General features: G+C 39.6%; 1 protein-coding gene across 1 annotated transcript in view; it reads left to right on the forward strand.

The window, feature by feature from the left end:
• Positions 1–18,181, forward strand: part of LOC107740319 (zinc finger protein ZFPM1-like) — an 87,693-nt gene that overhangs the window by 64,760 nt on the left and 4,752 nt on the right. The window contains exons 4-8 of the mRNA XM_016552722.1: positions 4,833–4,966; positions 15,246–15,348; positions 15,436–15,654; positions 17,374–17,604; positions 17,714–17,941. Of these exons, the coding sequence (XP_016408208.1) occupies positions 4,833–4,966; positions 15,246–15,348; positions 15,436–15,654; positions 17,374–17,604; positions 17,714–17,941 (915 nt within the window). The remainder of the gene's footprint in view (positions 1–4,832; positions 4,967–15,245; positions 15,349–15,435; positions 15,655–17,373; positions 17,605–17,713; positions 17,942–18,181) is intronic.

Genomic DNA, 18,181 nt, shown 5'->3' on the forward strand with positions numbered 1-18,181 from the left:
TGACTTTTTTCGTTTGATTCTCCTATTCAGACTTTGTTTTTTAAAAACAATTGAGATTTTACTCTTGAAAAGCTACCTGTTTGCAGTCACCATCTGCTGAGCAATAATAAAAACAGATGCTGTAGGAATTGCTTATGTAGGAATTATGCCGATGCTATTTTAGAGTAGTCTATTGGTAATAATGGCTGCTGTAGTGATAAGATTGGGTCATGTGAGAGGTCAGGGCCATACAGTAGATAGGAGCTCTGGGCTGTGGATGTAGGACACTGGACTTCAGACTGCTGATAGAGGCCCAGCCTCACATTAATAACACTCCAACCCACCACTGACTGATTTATAACTAATCATTTATATTTGCAAAGCAGTTATATTTTCTGGTAAGTCTGGCTCTGTGTCATGTTTCTGTCCAGCATCTGTCCCATTCCACCTATGTACCCTTCTCTCTTGCTCCCATTGCCCTCTCTCTCTAACTCACGCCCTCCCCCACTCCACGTCTTGGCTGTTGGAAAGCCATTTTATCAGCGTCTGTCTGTTGTTCTCTGGTGGGGATAGATACAGAGAAGATAGATGAGTGTTTTGACATGGAGAGTGTTAGACAAACACTCTTATCGGCCCCAGCACTTTAGCCCGACCCCCAAAAGCGAGACTGGTGAGGGGGCTAAAGGGAGGGGGGTAGTAAAACAGAGCTGCACTGGGACAAAGATGCTGGAACGGACTGGAGCACCACCACAGGTCGACCTCCTCAGCGATGCTCCCTCTGAAGAAGTTACCAACTGTAGTGGGGACATAATGAATAGAGGAGCCTTTTTAATAAACATATCTAAAGCATAAATATGTAAAATACTAGGTTGAGTGAGCGGCGGACTTTTGTGTCAGCTGTTCCATATCACTATTTGTGGAGCCTGTGTTTGTTCCTGTGTCAGGCCTGCGTTTGTGACTCACCAAAGCCTTGACTCCCATCACACTGCAGTTATCTCTTCTAGGAAGTACAGAAGTTCTTTCTGTTTTGGTCCATTGTCACTGCTCGGTGAGTGCCAAACTCCCCCTAGTGGTACTAGACTTAGTAGTTGACTTTAGAATTGATGCTCAATAATGCTAAAGACTGAAATGGATATGGTTTGCTATGGCGTTTCGTGTGGTTTTAGCACATTCCTGTGTGGTTGCTACTTGCTACAATAGGTTGTTGCTTACTGGCCCAACCAAGTCAAAAGAGCCTCAAAGTCTCTCTGGTATTCTAGTTCCTAGATAAGGTCCCTTTGTGGGATTTTTTTTCTGTTCAACTGTACCAGGACCACTGGCCCTTCCACACACACAAAAAAAAAAAAAAATAATATAATAAAATAAAATAGTTGCTGTTATCATTGTTTTTGACCCATGTTATCTTTTATTCCAATAAATAAGCTTAAATGACACCAAAATTTTAGATACCAATTAAATTTTACAATTTTTGCCTAACTACTAGCCTAACAAATATAAAGTTCAAACTTATTAAAGACAAGTAAACAGTCAGTTAATAAGAACAAATGAACAAATTACAAGCAATAGCACAAATAAATAAATAGAATAAAGACACAAATTAGACTACATGATGTTTAGGAAAAAGTAGACAGGCTGAATGAGATGCAAATTCACTCTCTGACAGCAGGTGGTGCTTATAAAACAGCAGCACAGCGTTTCCTTGTTTACCACTGTACACAAAGCAGTGCTGCGCTTAAACACTACTTTAAATGCATTATACAGAGGTAAGAGGAAATGAAAACACCATGTAAACTCTTCTGAAAACAGAACCTCAGAGAAACATTCATATAAACCCTCAGTTCAATATTTAGGATTTTCTTCCAATATTTCAAGCATTGTGAACTATGGTTGGGCCGGCATCGCGATCCCCATCCCCCCTCCCCCGCAATCCGCCGCATCCCAATACCGTGTACCGAAAGAAAATGACATGTAATACGGAACCCCTAAAGGGAATAAATATGCGATGGGTGGAAAATATATATTTCAGTATTTTTTCTCGCAGTTATATCATTGGGCAATTATACTGTATATAAATTGTGGGCATCAGGGAACCGCTATTATGCCTGGCATTGAAACTGCTTTTGAATGCGCGATCGCTTTTTAGTTTCACTTTCACTTTCGAGATTCGCGATCGCACGTACTTTGTTTATATTATGGAGCAGCAGTACTTACCACACATTTTACAAGATTAGATGTTTGTCAGTGGTGCTCAGGATCTGCAAATCATTCACCATCATCCTCAGTCATCTCACCTGTGATAAGTTCATGTGGTAAGTGAAATTTTATGTACTGTAATGTAACAGTCAACCGTTAGCAATCGTTATTTGTTTTCCGTTTGTTTTTCCGTGCCTTTCTAAATATGGATTCACGCTTCGGGCACATTATGGGATGCACATTATGGGCACATTAACAAGCGCAATGCTTTATAATGCGTAACAAGCGGGGTTACGCATTATAACCCCAACCCTTCGTAATATTTCCACATATATGACATTTTGGAAAATTATTGCAGTGCAGTTTGTGTGCAAGCCCAGAACAGAGATCGGCTGACGTATTAAAAAAAAAAAATGGCCGGTCGACCGGTGCATCAGTACTCCACTGTATAAATTTATAGATTAATTATTGTTAAAGCTACAAAATTACTCGCCGAGATGGGTATTTTGACATACTTTTGTATGTATTTGTCCGTTCAAGTGCAAGAAGACTCAGAAAGTAACTTCGGGGCTAGCGCATTGTCAGAGACGCATCTCTCTGTGTGGGCACAGAACATGTGTGAGTACTGAATGGAGTTGTCTTTCACGTCTTGCTTGCTGTAAAATCACAAGACTTAAAAACACATGCAAATTATAAACTTTCATGATGACGCAGCAGTGGCGCAATCGCCCAATATATATATATATATTAGCGATGCACCGATACCACTTTTTCCAGTACTCGCCCGATACCGATACTTTTATTTTTGGTACTTGCCGACCTAGATCCGGGCACCATGGCGGAGCAGGCAACTCAGGAGACCATAGCGGATCTGGCAGTTCGGGGCGCCATGGCGGAGCAGACAGACTCGGAGGCCATGGCGGATCTGGCAGCCCAGGAGGCCACGGTGGAGCAGGTAGTTAAGGAGGCCATGGCAAAGCAGCCTCCGAGGCCGCGGCCCCAGCCCCCGCCCCCGCGGCTGGAGCCCTACTACTTGGGGAAGATTTCGGGCTCTGAGGCCCTCCGTGGGCCATAACCGGGGACTGTAGCCCTCCCTGGGCTTACTTGAGGATCTGGAGCCCTCCCTGGGCTTAACTGGGGATTAACGGGCTTGACAACGGCGCGGCCGGCAGGCCTATCTTCGGAGCAGCCGGCGGCTTGACTCGGGAACGGCCGGCGGGCTGGAGGATGCCGCGGCTGGTGGGCATGACAACGGCGCGGCCGGCTTGATTTCCAAGCGGCCGTCGCTCCTGGGCTGAGGACCACAGTGGAGCTTCGGAGGACAGCAGGGAATTTGGGGTTGGGCAGACGGTAGGAGCCGTTGGAGAGGTATGTTGAGGTTCTCGGCGTGGGGTGAGTTGGGGAGACGCGGCGCGTTCCAGCGGGAGTTGGATGACGAGGCTTGGGAAATTTCTTTACTTCTTCAACTTCGAAATCTGAACCATTTAAGAACAGCACGAGATTAATCCGCTCGATCAGGGGAAAATCACACGTCGGAAGATCGCAGCCGATTATCTCGTCCTCCAACCCCAGCAAGAAGCACGCACCTAGAGCGGCGGCGTGCCAGCTCACCCAGTTAGAGAGCTCGAGAAAACCCTCCACATATCGCTCCAACCTCAGACCGCCCTACCGCAGACCCCACAGCGCGTCCTCAGCTGCAGTCATCTTTTTAGGTTCGATATTCTGTCACGGTCAGAGGCGGACAAAGTACACAAATCCATTACTTGAGTGAAAGTATAGATACTAGTAGTCAAATATTACTCCATTACAAGTGAAAGTTGTAAACACAAATTTTTACTTAAGTAAAAGTATAGAAGTACTTGCTTTTAAAAGTACTTAAGTATTAGGAGTAAATTTCCTTTGTCAATGCATAGTTTCATTATTGTTGCATTGTTGTATGTTATACTTGCAATACCTTATGCCTCTGAAGCAACCTACTGAATACACTGACTAGTTTGTAATATCTGTGGAATAAAGAGCTTTTAAGAATGTTAAAAAAAAACAATAGACTGAGTGGAGTGCGGAGCAAGGAACGGAGGGAGACTAGGAGTACATCAATCCAGAGAATTTTAATTATAACAAAGACCAAGGAAAACTCACGTAGCACAGGTAGACATGAACAATGCCGGATGCTGAACTGAAAACAGGGAACACTATTTAAACATATGACAAGACGAGGGGATGACGAGACACACCTGGGATCAATGGAAATAAATGGGGAACACCTGGAATTAAATCAACATAATCAGGACAGGAACAGGAAACTAACCGAATATGGGCATAAACACTGGGACACAGGGAGCACATGGGGAACAAAACACAACACAAGCCTTACAGTTTACTACATCTAAGCTTCATTTTTTATTTACCAGTATCAGTAATAATATTGTAATATGTTATAATATGTTAGAAGTTATCGGTCATTACATGAAATAATTGTCAACTTATTGGCGTATCGGCTAGAATTGTAATATTGGTGCTTCCCTACTTAAGGATGAGCAGTAGCGGTCACCTTAGCAAACACCACTTAAAACAAACGAACCCTCCTGTTCTACCTGATTTTAATTGTTGTTCTTATGTATTTACACTCTTTCTTGTTCTCTGTGTCTGTGTGTAAACAGATGATCTTATGCTAAGTGGCAGTGCTGATGACTTCAAGGTCCTGGCCCTCAGGGACCTGTCAGATGACACAGTGTGGGGTCCGTTTTCTGGCAGCATCCAATCAGGCGAGACCACAGATGGACCTGCCAATGAGGTAAGGGGGGATGTGACGGGATCAGCGATCAATTTGGATATTTGGTTAAGATTCCTATCTCAGCTCTGTTGTGTCATAACATTACAGTTATAATATCCCTGGTAAAAATAACATGATATTACTATATTGGGATTGGGATTTCTGGACACGTTACCATATACCGTAGACTTGTGTTATATTAGAGTATCAGTCATGTGTTGTAGGTCCATCTGATCATGTGATTTCAGCTCTGGGAGAGATTTCCTGGCTCAGACCATGTTCTCAAACATTTCAGAGATAACGCAGACCTGTACACACTCTTACACACAGGCAAAGTTCATCGCTTGGCTGATTTCCAGAGAAGAAGGATGCATATAAAATATTGCATATGATGCACGTTTTCCAAACTTGTTCGATTCAAGTGTGTTTAGGCAGTGAAATACAAGTATTGTGTATAGTGTTAATTAAAACAGGAATTTATCATTAACCCCCTTGGCTAACCTATCAAATTGAGGATGAATGGGTGGACGTCTGCATTGCACTGATTCAAAGTGAGGAGTAAACCATGGGAGTACGGGTGTATGCAAATGGCAATGCATGTCTTGAGCGAGTGTCATCTTTTTCCCCTTGAACTGCTTTCGGCCGTTCCTGCACGAGATTGGCTAGAGCCCCCCACCCACCAGACGGACGCTTCTCTTTTATCTCAGTGTGGCGCCATCCTCTTGGACAACAAACCCCAGTGATTGATTTCTACTTGATAGGCTCCCATTTCTAAGATTTCGTTTATTATGAGAATTTCTAAGGCCATGCACCCAGCGCTCCCTCCCCTCCCTGCACCTTTACTTCACCTCCTCCTAATCTCTCTCCCTTCCTCTTTCTCACTCTTTAAAAAAAAAAAAATCTTGTTATCGAGGCAGGGCTTTGTTGATGATTTTCGGCTCAGAACTTTCACATTCGCATTCTATCGCGTTTGCTCTCGCTCCGCTATCTCTTCGTTGAAGGAGTGAGTATCTGGCAGAGATAGTGTGTCGAATCTCACATTCCTACGGCATCTCTCGCCGTCCCTCCACATCCTCCTGAGTCTGGAACTGCTGGGGTCACTGGGCGTCAGGGTCCGTATTGTCATGGCTGTGCTTGTGCATTTCTCAGTCTCACTTTCTTAGAGTTTAATCTGAGACACTGTGAGAAATGAAACGCGTTAGGTTAAAACTAAGTGGGCTATTTGTAAACACAGAAGTCAAGTATGATATTGTATTCTTTCCGAATAAACGTTCATACCCAGTGGTATTTGTTTTGGTCATACTGCGTGCGTGAGGAGTTTTTGGGAGTTTGTAACGTTTAAGACGTTAAGAGAAGCTGAATATGTCATCCATGAAAACTGTACTGTTCTAACAGATCCTTTTGTATTGATTATCACTTTCAGCTGGCTGTTTTATGTAAATCTTATTATTTGCATCTTTACTGAAACCACCATAACATCTTTAATCTATTTGAATGTGTCTTTGATAACCCAAAGACTGAAAAAGATTATATGAACAGTCATCTCAATGTTTCCAGAAAATTGTTTTTGTTTGTTTTTGGATGAATGATTCTTTCTAAAACAGATCCATTATCACTGTTACAAAGGTTTTAGCGCCAAAATCTGATTTAAAAAGCCATGTTTGAAGCCGTTGTGAATAGCCGTTATGAATAGCCGTTATGTACACACCTTTTTTTTTTTTTTTTTACGAATTCTAAACGAATAACAGTTAATGAACTACAGTGTGCCCAAAGCGTATTTGGACAAATAAGACATTTAAAAATATATTAACTCTTTGGATTATAGAACAAACCAAGAGACTGTGTGAATCTGAGGGAAACATATACTTACATCTACTTCTAACATCCATTAAAATCACCTCAAAACCAGTTAAAAGTAATTGCAAGTATGTTTAGGAAAAGTGAATTTACCTCTAGCTGTTTGCATGCAGATGCAACATGATTTGTTATTTTGTTTCCTAATGCAATGACAATTAGACATTATTAAGTGTGACTGAAGAGTCCAAAATGTTCAAATATCTTAACTAAATATAATTAGGTTAATGAGTAGTAATTGATATTATATAATATTATGCTTATTATATAGTGTTATAAAATACACTACATATTTAGGGTTGGGAAAATCTTTTTTTATTATTATGTAGAAATAGAGTAAAAACAGTTATATTATGAAATATTATTACAATATTACAATTTAAAATAACTGTACATGCTACTGATGCTGTGATTAGCCTAGTTTTGCTGTTGACACAAGCAGAACTGTTAGTCAGACTTTTGGTGTTAAAAAAAAAACATTCGCTAGTTGCAAGTGAGTGCAGAACGACTCCCACTTCCACATTGTCATTGTTCTTTCCACTTCGCATCTCTTGTTATTTCGTGGAACACCGCCCGAAGACACGATGGTAGCGGGTGAGGAGTTCAAAGCGTTATCATGCACCGAGCGCCTTTTCATCATGTTTTAGAAACAAGCGTCCCAACTAATCCCCCAATAATCTCTTCAGGAGAACTGCTCCGATAAGCCCCGCCACCCACTGCTCTCCAGCCCACTTTTTTGGGGGGAGCACCCCACAAAGGACACGTGAAGGTGAGCGCTCTTCATCTTCTTTTTTCCTCTCTCACCCACTCTTCTTTTTCGCACCAACAGGGTTTGTTTACCCTCATCCCAATCTCTGGTTTATCTACATCTGTCAGTAGAGTGATCTCAGAGAGTCACCCCTCGCTACACATGCTTTTCCCTGAAAGGAATGCTTGAATACCCTTAATTATTGCCCCTCTCAATTATCTGCATAGTGATAAAAGGGGAAGCAAGTCAGGCTTCAAATGGGAGTCCAATTGAGAGCATCACACACTGGCACCTGTGGACCTCTCTGAGGACCTTTCCCTGCTCTCCATCTGTAGAAGTTCAGAAATGTAGCAGACTAGGTTGGAACATCAAAAGGCGATGGTGAATGTAGAGAGACTGACAAAAAACTGCAGAAAATGAGAATTTAACAAAACAGGGATGAAGTGTAAAGAGACACAGAGAGGGGCAAACTATTTAAGTGTTTTTTTTCTCTTATTTTTCAGTAAAAAGTCGAAATATTCATTATTTGATTAAACATTTTTTGATTAATTATTAACAATTAATCAAAGAATATTTTGTAAGATGCATTTTTTTTTTTTTTAGAATAAATGAACATTGAGATTAAATTGAAATTAATTTTATTTTTCTTACCTTAATGGCAAAATTTTTTTTTCTTCCCCTTATTTTAAGCATATACCTTACTTTATTTTGTTAGATTCATTCAAAATATATTCTCTTAAAACAAGATGATATCTTATGCAATTTTTCTTCTTTGTTGTTTGGGGTTGGTAAGATTTTTAAATGTTTTTAAAAAGCCTCTTATGTAGACTGTATTTATTTGAACAAAAATACAGTAAAGTACTGATTAATAATTTTATTTTATTTATTTATTTTTTGGGGGGGGAAGCAACAACACACATCACTTGAGATATGTGTAAAGACGTATAGGTTAATGTTTGATCATCATGTACTTGGATTTGCATGCTTTACGGTGGAGAAAACGACAGCGAGAGATATGATGGGTGGGGAGGGGAGAGAGGAAACCTTCCTCTATCTCCGAGCCTGATCACTGGCAGATCAGGAGCCCGCTTTCCAAGAGTGCCTCATTTTCAAATCTCTTATCGCACCTTTTTAAGTATCACAGTTTCCTATTTTTACATGTCATTTGCATGCTGCTCATAACACCTAGATGCTGTTTTCTTGGAGGGATGTGTATGTGGAGATGTGCTGCTATTTGCTTTGGGTTCATAAGTAGGAGTACATGTGCGTAAGTGCGTTTGGTTGGATGTGTGCAAATGAGGCCTGAAAAAAGAAAAGGAGAGGGGGAAAAAAGGATATGTGTTTGAGAGAGGCGGATGAGAGAAGGTTTCTGATTGTTATCGCCCTTCCTTTTCTTCTCTGTATTTTTGGAGGATTCACACACTGACCTCTTTGTTTGGGACAGTATGAACCCCTTTTCTACCCCCCCCCCCCTTTTGGGAAAGAAACCATTTCCTGTGGAAAGGAGATAGAGAGAGGGGTAGACAGAGGGATAGGACTGGGAGAAGGAGAAAGCAAGGGGGATGGAAAAGTGAGAAAGGGATGTGTGGAGAAATATGGAGAGGAATAGATAGCAAGAAGGAGATGGAGACAAAGAGTGTGGCGGAGCATGAAAAGAGGGATATGGACAGATGAAGAGAGGGATAAAGGTGGAGAAACAGGAACGGAGGAAGATAACGCTGGAGTAAAAAGCAGAAAAATGAGAAAGAAAGGGAGAGAGGGCACCAGTTCTAAAGAAACGTACTGTACAGTGAGCGCAGTGTTAGTTTTTGTTTTAGTCATAGTTCTTCTTATGACAAACATATGTTAAATGTAGTCAATATTTGTTTTGTATCAATTTTAGTCCATTGTACTCTGAAGTGGCGTATAATTTTAATCCACAAAAATAAAATTTTAGTTCAATCAGGGCTGTGACTGATAATGTGAAACATGGGAATAACTCAATGGGCCTGCAACAATTCCAGCAGAATTCATGTAGGATCCAGTATAATGAATTCAAAAATATAATTTATAGAGGCCCAGATGTCATGATTATGGTCCTGTTGATAATATGCAAAATGACGAAAACCGTGTCAGGCTGTCACAGACCAAATTCTTTGTCAGTTGCTAAAGACTTTATAATTTTCTGTGTTTTAGAGACTGTTTAGGATGTTACACTACATACAGTGCATTGTAATTGCACTACAAACTAAGTTAATGTTGTGGATATCACTTATTCTCATAGATACACTACCATTCAAAGGTTTGGGGACAGTAAGATTTTTTTTTTGATTACTTAATACTTTTATTCCACAAGGATGCATTGAGTTGATCAAAAGTGACAGTACATTAAGAAGTTAAAAACAGTTCCATTTCAAATAAATGCAGTTCTTTTGAACTTTCTGTTCACCATAGTATCCTGAAACTATTTCTTTGCACAAAAATAATAAGCATCACAAATGTTTTAATGTTTTTTTTTTTTTTTCTTGAGCACCAAATCAGTAGAATGATTTCTGAAGGATCATGTGACACTGAAGACTGGAGTAATGGCTGCTGATTCACAGAAATAAATAACATTTTAAAATATGTTAAAATAAAAAAACAGGATGTGATGTTTTTAAATGAGCTAGTTAGCCTGCTAGCAAAACAGTTCTGTGTACTGGTACTTATGTTTTTCAGCTAGAGCAGATCAATCCCCAGTTTTGTGTGTGTGTGTGTGATATTTTTGTCAAATTAAAGCTGTGATTCATCTTTTCCATCTCATATTCATTATTGCGAAGTCAACAAACATTTTTCTTCAGTAATTTCAGTGAATTGAGACAATTAACACTGAGTGGGTGCCTCTGTTAACGAAGGCTGTTTTATGACACATCTGAGCTTCTTTTTTTCACTTCTTGCAAGTGTTGCATCACAGACGACTGCAGGATTACACATTGTGAGATGCATACTGTCATATCTTGAGCAAACACCTTTTAAAACCTTGTTCCACGCTATCATAATGAGCATCGGTTTTAGTGTATTTGCACACTGTTAATGCGTTAAACATTTACATGTGAAGCATATGGAGTGTGCGTTCCAGAGACGCATAAATGATTTCTAAGAATGCCAGATAAACCGGCCTGTCCTTTGACTGCCGGCAGATGAGTTCAGTCAATTTGATGGGTTTTAATTGGCTCTGTAAACCTGGATGGATTTGACTCGAGGGGTCATACTGTAGGGTCACTGAGAGATACGGTCCTGTTTCTCTCTTTAAAGGAGACGGCGAAAGATATTTTCTCCCCACAGAAAGGAGATGTGCAAAAAGAGAAGCGAAAATAGTCCAAGAATCATTTGCATTCAACTTTTATCAGAACGAGAGGAGGGTGTTTTTAAGAATGATAACACTGTGAGCTTGCACACACCAGGCTTGACTGTGGGAGTGAGTTTAAGGTGTTGTGGTATGATGGTGGTGCACAAGTGTGTGTTTGTGTGCATGGAAAGGTGCATCTACCTCTTTTCCTGATGGCGTGCGTTTGTAAGGAGAAGGGAGGGAGGGGGCTGGTTAATATCAGACCAAATAATTAGATTCGCTATCAGGGCGGCGGCAGCAGTGCGGGGATCAGGCAGATTAAAGCACGGCCGTCGTCATTAATATTCATGAGGGAGCAGGGCTCGGACGAGGGGGCTTAGATTGTTCCTCAAAGCTCCATACTCGGTGGGGCTTAAAGCGCCACTCTCAAAGTACCCTAGTTCCTTGTGCATCAGGGGGTGGGGGGTATATTCACCAGCACCAGGGTTACACTCTAAAACATGTGGCGTTCTTCCTTTATGATAGCCTTTCTATTCTTCACGCTGTCTTTCAACCACTCACACAGAGGTGGCATGACTTCATGTTACCTGCGTTTTCAGGCTTGTTACAATAAGAATGCATCTTGTAACTGTCAGTCATTTGGCATCTTTAACACTTGGTTTCAACTCAGGTATGATTTACAAATAGTATTGTTATATGATGTTCAGATACATTTAAGCAGGATCCAAAATTGACACTCACAAAGTGCCAAATTGTTCTTCATGTGGCTGGTAACTTTGTCTGTTACACTACATGGTTTAAATTGAATTGTAAAAATGGTAGTCTGATCCTCATGGATGTGGCGAATGTAATCGAGGCCGACTATGGAAAAAATTCCATTGCAATGGCTTTTCCTCATTAGAAATTTCAGAAATTATTGGATACCAAAGGTTTTTTTTCTTCTCCAGAACATGCCTTTTTTTGCATTACGATACACAAATTAACTTTTAAAAAAATATATCAAATACTGAAACGTAGTTTGATAGCCTGAGATTTTCTCAGTTTACCTGCCTTTGGCCGGTGCACTGCAAAAATAGTGTCTTATTGAGTTTTTAATTCTTCTGTGTTCCAGATCAATGTCTTAAAATGCACGAAACAAGATAAATTTACTTAACGCAACACTTGTTTTTAGACTTTTTATATTTTTTTTTTTAGAGAATGTATCTTAGATGAAAGTCTGTTTTGTCTTGCTGTACACTCTAAAAATGCTGGGTTAAAAAGGGACAAACCCAGCTATTGGGTTGTTTTGAACCCAACCGCTGGGTCAAAACCCAATAGCTGGGTTTGTCCCTTTTTAACCCAATAGCTGGGTTTGTCCCTTTTTAACCCAATAGCTGGGTTTGTCCCTTTTTAACCCAATAGCTGGGTTTGTCCCTTTTTAACCCAGCGCTGGGTTATATTTAACCCAGCATTTTTTAGAGTGTACTAGTAGATTTTTTCAACACAGAATACACTTGTACATCTTTGGATACATCTTTGGATGATACATTTATGTTGTTTTCTTTGTTGTTCTTCAGTAAAAAGTGCTTCATGTTGTCAAAAAATCATGACATAAACAAACCACCAATCGGTCTAGAGCAACTCCATGATATTGCACAAGACTGCACGGTTCTGGATTGTACACAAGGAACGTACAATTTTCCACATCTGTCACCACATGGAGTTCTGAAGCAAAAACGTTTGCTTTCCAAGATAAACATGCGATGATGAAATTTCCACCAATGTAAAGGCAGTTAGAGGATATGCAAGTCACAACTGATGTTACCTTTTGCAGTCTGGAATCACTTGTGCCACTTAATTCAGATGATCATTCTTACAATTCTTTAAAAAATTATCATTGGAAAAAACTTTGTATTAATGATTTGGAAGAAAATCCTATGTAGTGATGTGACCAAAACTTTGGGCCTCATGAAATATTGGTCTTTTTCTGCTAGATCTTGTGGTCCTTTTTTGCCCAAGTGATGTATCTAGTCACCTGGCCACTTACCGATGTCTTTTATTTAGACATATAAAAATAATTACCCGCTCTGATTGTCTTGATTGCTTTGAACCGGATCTTGTTCGCTGTTGACAGTGGGTCATAACCATTTACATCTTCACTTACTCCTCGTGCGCATCTGCACATGCGGATCTGTCTGTGTGTCAATATGTGTGTGTGTTTAATTAGAGAGCGCGTTTGTCTGGAAGTGTTTTGTCAAAGGCGAGAGCTGACCAGGCTGCCCTCTCCTTTTGTGAAGCTTAAAGTCGAGTCGTGTTAAATGAGTCTGAAACAAATTAGCAGAAGCACACAGCACTTATGCCACAGACGGCTCCAGCATTGGGTTTCAAATTAAAACAAAAGGAGCCCTATCTCCTTATCAGCACTAGTTCCCCATGAAATACAATACGGACTGTATCTTCAGGCAAGAACAGACAGAATTAGAAAGAAACCCTTCAGCTGTCCTCCTCTGCGGCCCATCTCTTCCCCTCATCCTCTCGACTGGTGGCTTTTTATCCTCCTTTACACAGTTGAACTAATGTCTTTTCATTTTCTCCTGTCTTTAAAGTTGATTTGGTAGCATGTCAGGGATAGAAGGACTAGTCTCCCCAAGGGCAAGTCTTTAACTTCGTGTAGCCGAGTGAATGAACGAGTGGGAAGCTTTTCTTAAATATGAGGCTATTGTTGAACTGGCCCTGCAGAAATGCTGCCACCTAGTGGAATGGATCAGTCACTCAATTTTGTGAATTTCAGCCTGAAAATCAACCTTTCATTTTATATATACAGCCTGTTATCAGCACCATACAATGCCTTTATTGTGATTTGATTGGGACAGAGTTTGTCAGTCATTCTGCAGTTCATTGTGAGTGAGAATTTCTGTTAAATCTGACATTGAAACCTATTAACGTATGCTTCAGCTAAACATTGAAACGATTGTGTGAAAAAGTCCAGGTGTGTTTATTCGGATATTTGCCAGCTTGCCAATACACACTTCCACCTTTGCATACTTTGGTAAGTTTACTGAAAATGTTCTGTTGAAATGGATCTGCTATACCCGCATGATATCTGCTTTCCAACCTTTTCCTTGGGGGTTTTCCGTTTTTTTCCCCCTCTTTTTAATCTTTTCTTACTCCTTGCATCCTTCTGCCCAGTCCCCTATAGTAGGATGTCTTTGTTCTTATTTTTACCCTTTTAATGTCTGTGGTTAGAAGCGAAATTATTAAAAACTATTTATTGGTCAGGAAGTCTAGTTCTGGTTATATGATATTGAAAGTTAAAAGAGGCATGCTGGATGCTGAATTTTAATGGCATGGTATCAGGAAGAAGGGATTAAATGTGAACGTGCTTTTTGTGTTTCTTTGAACATAACATAAAGCCATTTCTTGAGCTGAAAAAAAATGTCACAGTGTCTCTCACAGATAAACAGGTGGTTGTCTCTCAGAAAGTGCAATTCAAAAGCAGTTTTGTAGTGAATAGACAGCTGAAAATTTATGGGAACGGAGGACCGCAGGCTGAGAAATTAGTAGTGGTCAACCAATAAGGGTTTTTCAGTGGCTAAATAAGTGTTACCAATCCCTAGAGCACTTCCAGAAATGAGTGTATACTATGCTGTAGAATAAGTATTGTCTATTTTAAATGCAAAACCAATTAAAAAAAGCTAAGGTTATGCTATATATATTCTTAAGTTAATATTAATTTAAACATAAAACTACTACTACTACTAATAATATATAAAATTATTATTATTTATCTCACAGAAACTTGTTTTATGTCTGCTTTAACGGCAAGTCTCAAAATTAAAATATTATTACAAAAAAAATGTATAACAGAAGATATATTTTAGATTTTTAGATTAAAATTTTAGTGGTTTTTATTTTGAAAGTTTTTGTTTCTTTACCACATTCTGTGAATGTGAAATAGCATTTTATAACAAAACTTTTTTTGCATTTTAAAAATAGCACTCAGGCAAACTACTTGAATGTATTTGGAGAGAAATTGTCTGTTGATTAGTTATTTGTGTGTTTTACATATAATGGATTTGACTTCATTTCAAGGATTCAGTTTAAAAATTTTAAAGCAAACCATTTTAGGAAAGAACTGCATTAAAGATATTCCAGCATATTGACTGGTAAATGCATATTGACAAAGTCCTTTCATACGTATAAAGGATGCAAATGAACCCATCTTAAAAAAAAGAGGAAATGAGAAATCTTAACCATAAATAGCTTTCATCTGAATATAATAGTGTCTTTTGTATAACCTCTGTGTTGGATCTGCTGGAAGTGTTGCACAGAGTCCTGCTCTAAATCTGTCTGTGTTCTTTTAAAATTGCACGGCTGACCTTGTTGCTCTTTCCGCTTGTGTGTGTTTTTAGAGGCCTGTATTGTCTATGAAGTGTGAGGAGGCAGACTGCTGGCTCAAAAGGATTCCTGTGACCTCAAGCCCCACAGAGTCAAACTGCACCATCTACAATCAGGGTACAACACCCAAACACTCCCACATGTACCTCTCACATTCACTACAGTGTCAGATGGAGAGTCTAACAGTGACTGTTTGTTTTGCAGGAGGAGCGTTATTCTGTAAGCTGACGCAGAAGCTGTCCAGTGGAGATGCACTTCTGGCAACGCTGTCCTGCTCCACCACAGATCAGTCAGCGGTGACTCAGACCCAGAGCTTGCGGGTGAAGGAGGAGCCTGCGTACCCCGCTGCTCTACACTCTGAGATCCAGCTCCTCCCTCAACAGGCTGGCATGGCTGCCATCTTAGCAACTGCTGTCGTAAATAGTGAGTCACTGCTTGCTGATAAATGCATCAAGTCTACACAGCTTCATTCATTTTTTTGAGTGTGTTTACATTAGGGCTGAACGATTAATTGCATTTGCGATAATATCGCGATATGAAAAAACAAGATTTTTTTGCATTCGCAATATTGGTAAAAAAAAAATCACAATTAGATTATTTTCCAAAATCGTTCAGCCCTAGTTTACATCTGTGATTATGGATGGTGGGCCTTGTTTGTGCATATGTGCGTAAATCATGACGCATAATACTTAATAAATTAAAATTAATGTTTTTTTTTCCCGAAAGAATGTTGTGACATAAAAAGTTCTTACCACAGTTCTGCTTCCACAAATATTTTTTAGACACTAGAACATGGCAATATTTTTTTAATACTGTTATAATGGACATGTACCATGATCATAACATATAACATACCATTTATATACCATAGTATATGAATATGGTAATCTTCCAGTAGCACAGTGTACGTAAGTTTGGGGTCAGTAAGATTATTTTCTTCTTTATAAGAAGAAGTTAATACTTTTATTCAGCAAGGATGCATTAAATTGATCAGAAGTGACAAATCTTTTGTAGCAATGTAAAAGGCTTTACTATTTCAAATGCTAATCTTTTGAATTTTCTTTCATTTTTTTTATATTAAAACAGCAGTTATTTTAAATGCAGCCTACATGTTATACATTCTTACATACTCACTGACTAATATAGTTTTGTATGTTACTTAAATGTTAATTAAAAGAACTTCTGTACATTTGATTTGGGAATGAGACAAAATTTGAACCTGCGTGTAGGATACATATTTGTTTGCATTTTTAAAGTTGCTAGATGTTGCAAAAAGGATTTAGAATGAAAAAGACCTTATTTCAGCCATCAAACAGAACAGAATTTTTCAAGTTCGCAATGCCATAGTATTTTAACATGGGAAAAGATGACACGCCTTTAACCTTTAAGTTGCTTGTCATTCATGCCCATTGTCAGTAGGTGGCAGTGTTGTGTCAGTTCCAACAGCTGCAGAGTTAATTGGCTGGTACAGCCCTCTCCACTATATCTGCTAAACTGCATGAAGAGTGGGAGTGGACACGGACATGCCATGATGAAGACATGAATAATCACTGTAAATAAGGCTAAAGGGTAAAACATGATCAGCCCAACTTTGTGCTTTTCACTGCATTAGCTGGGCTGCAAGTAGACAGATAATTGGGATGTGACGGTCAAATATAGCCTGTTCAGCATGTACCCTGACTCCAGATCGGCCCGATTACGTGCACACACACTCTCAATGCACACCACAAACTCGCTGTGCTCGTTGCCGTGGAGATGATGGAACAATTCTGATTGCCTTCTCTGATTTATAATTGTGTGTGTATTATGTTTGTGTGTGGTTATATATACAGTGGGTGCATTACTAAACATTGAACATCCCACATATAATTAAAAGTGTATCAGTTAGAATGGGATAAATAACATATCAGAAAAAAAACTTTATTATTGTCTGTTAAGTAATAGTTTTCTAACTAATTAAAGTTATTAGTTGGATAATCCATGTATTGTCTGTACACACAAAGCACAAAAATATGCAACACCAAGAAATGAGTGGATATCCTTCTCTAAACATCCCCTGTGATATCTCATTATCCTTTCAAGATATAAATAGTTAGTTAGCATTGTTCTAACTTGTCGTATGTTGTGTGTTTGTGTGTGCAGAAGACATTTTCCCTTGCAAAGACTGTGGGATCTGGTACAGAAGTGAGAGAAATCTCCAGGCCCATCTTATGTACTACTGCGCTAGCCGACAGAAGCAGCAGACCTCGCCCTCTCCTCCACAGGACAAGCCTAAAGATTCGTACCCTAACGAGAGGATGTGTTCATTCCCGCAGTGTAACAAAAGCTGCCCCAGTGCCAGCTCTCTGGAGATCCACATGAGAACACACAGTGGTGAGACACTTTTCTTTTTTTTCTTTCTTGAAATGGGCACGCTTGCATTAGTAAATTATCTGTTATGTCTGATTTGTAAGTATGTCTTTGTCTCTTAATGTGTCTCCAGGAGAGCGTCCGTTTGTGTGTTTGATTTGCCTGTCGGCTTTCACCACTAAGGCGAACTGTGAGCGGCACTTGAAGGTTCACACAGACTCGCTGAATGGTGTGTGTCACGGCTGTGGTTTCATCTCCACAACGCAAGACATCCTGTATAGCCACCTGGTCACAAGTCACATGGTTTCCCAGCCTGGCTCTCACAGTGAGGTGTACTCACCCAAACCACCTCTAGCTGCAGGTAACAGCTCTAATATCAGATCACAAACAAATCCAGTGCAAACTTAGTCTCAATGCTGCATATTAGTTCCTCATACTTTTATCAATTCTTTAAATTAAATTTTTTTTTAATGAAATTTCTCAAGCATGTCAGTTTAGAAAAATGGATTTAGAAAGCTATATTTCAAAATAAGTGAATACATTTTATTCATACAACAGTTTGTTTAAATCATGTCAATAACTCAAATACATGTTTACACAG

The sequence above is a fragment of the Sinocyclocheilus rhinocerous genome, unplaced genomic scaffold, assembly GCF_001515625.1.
Source record: "Sinocyclocheilus rhinocerous isolate Xijiao unplaced genomic scaffold, SAMN03320098_v1.1 scaffold1426, whole genome shotgun sequence".
Taxonomy (NCBI): domain Eukaryota; kingdom Metazoa; phylum Chordata; class Actinopteri; order Cypriniformes; family Cyprinidae; genus Sinocyclocheilus; species Sinocyclocheilus rhinocerous.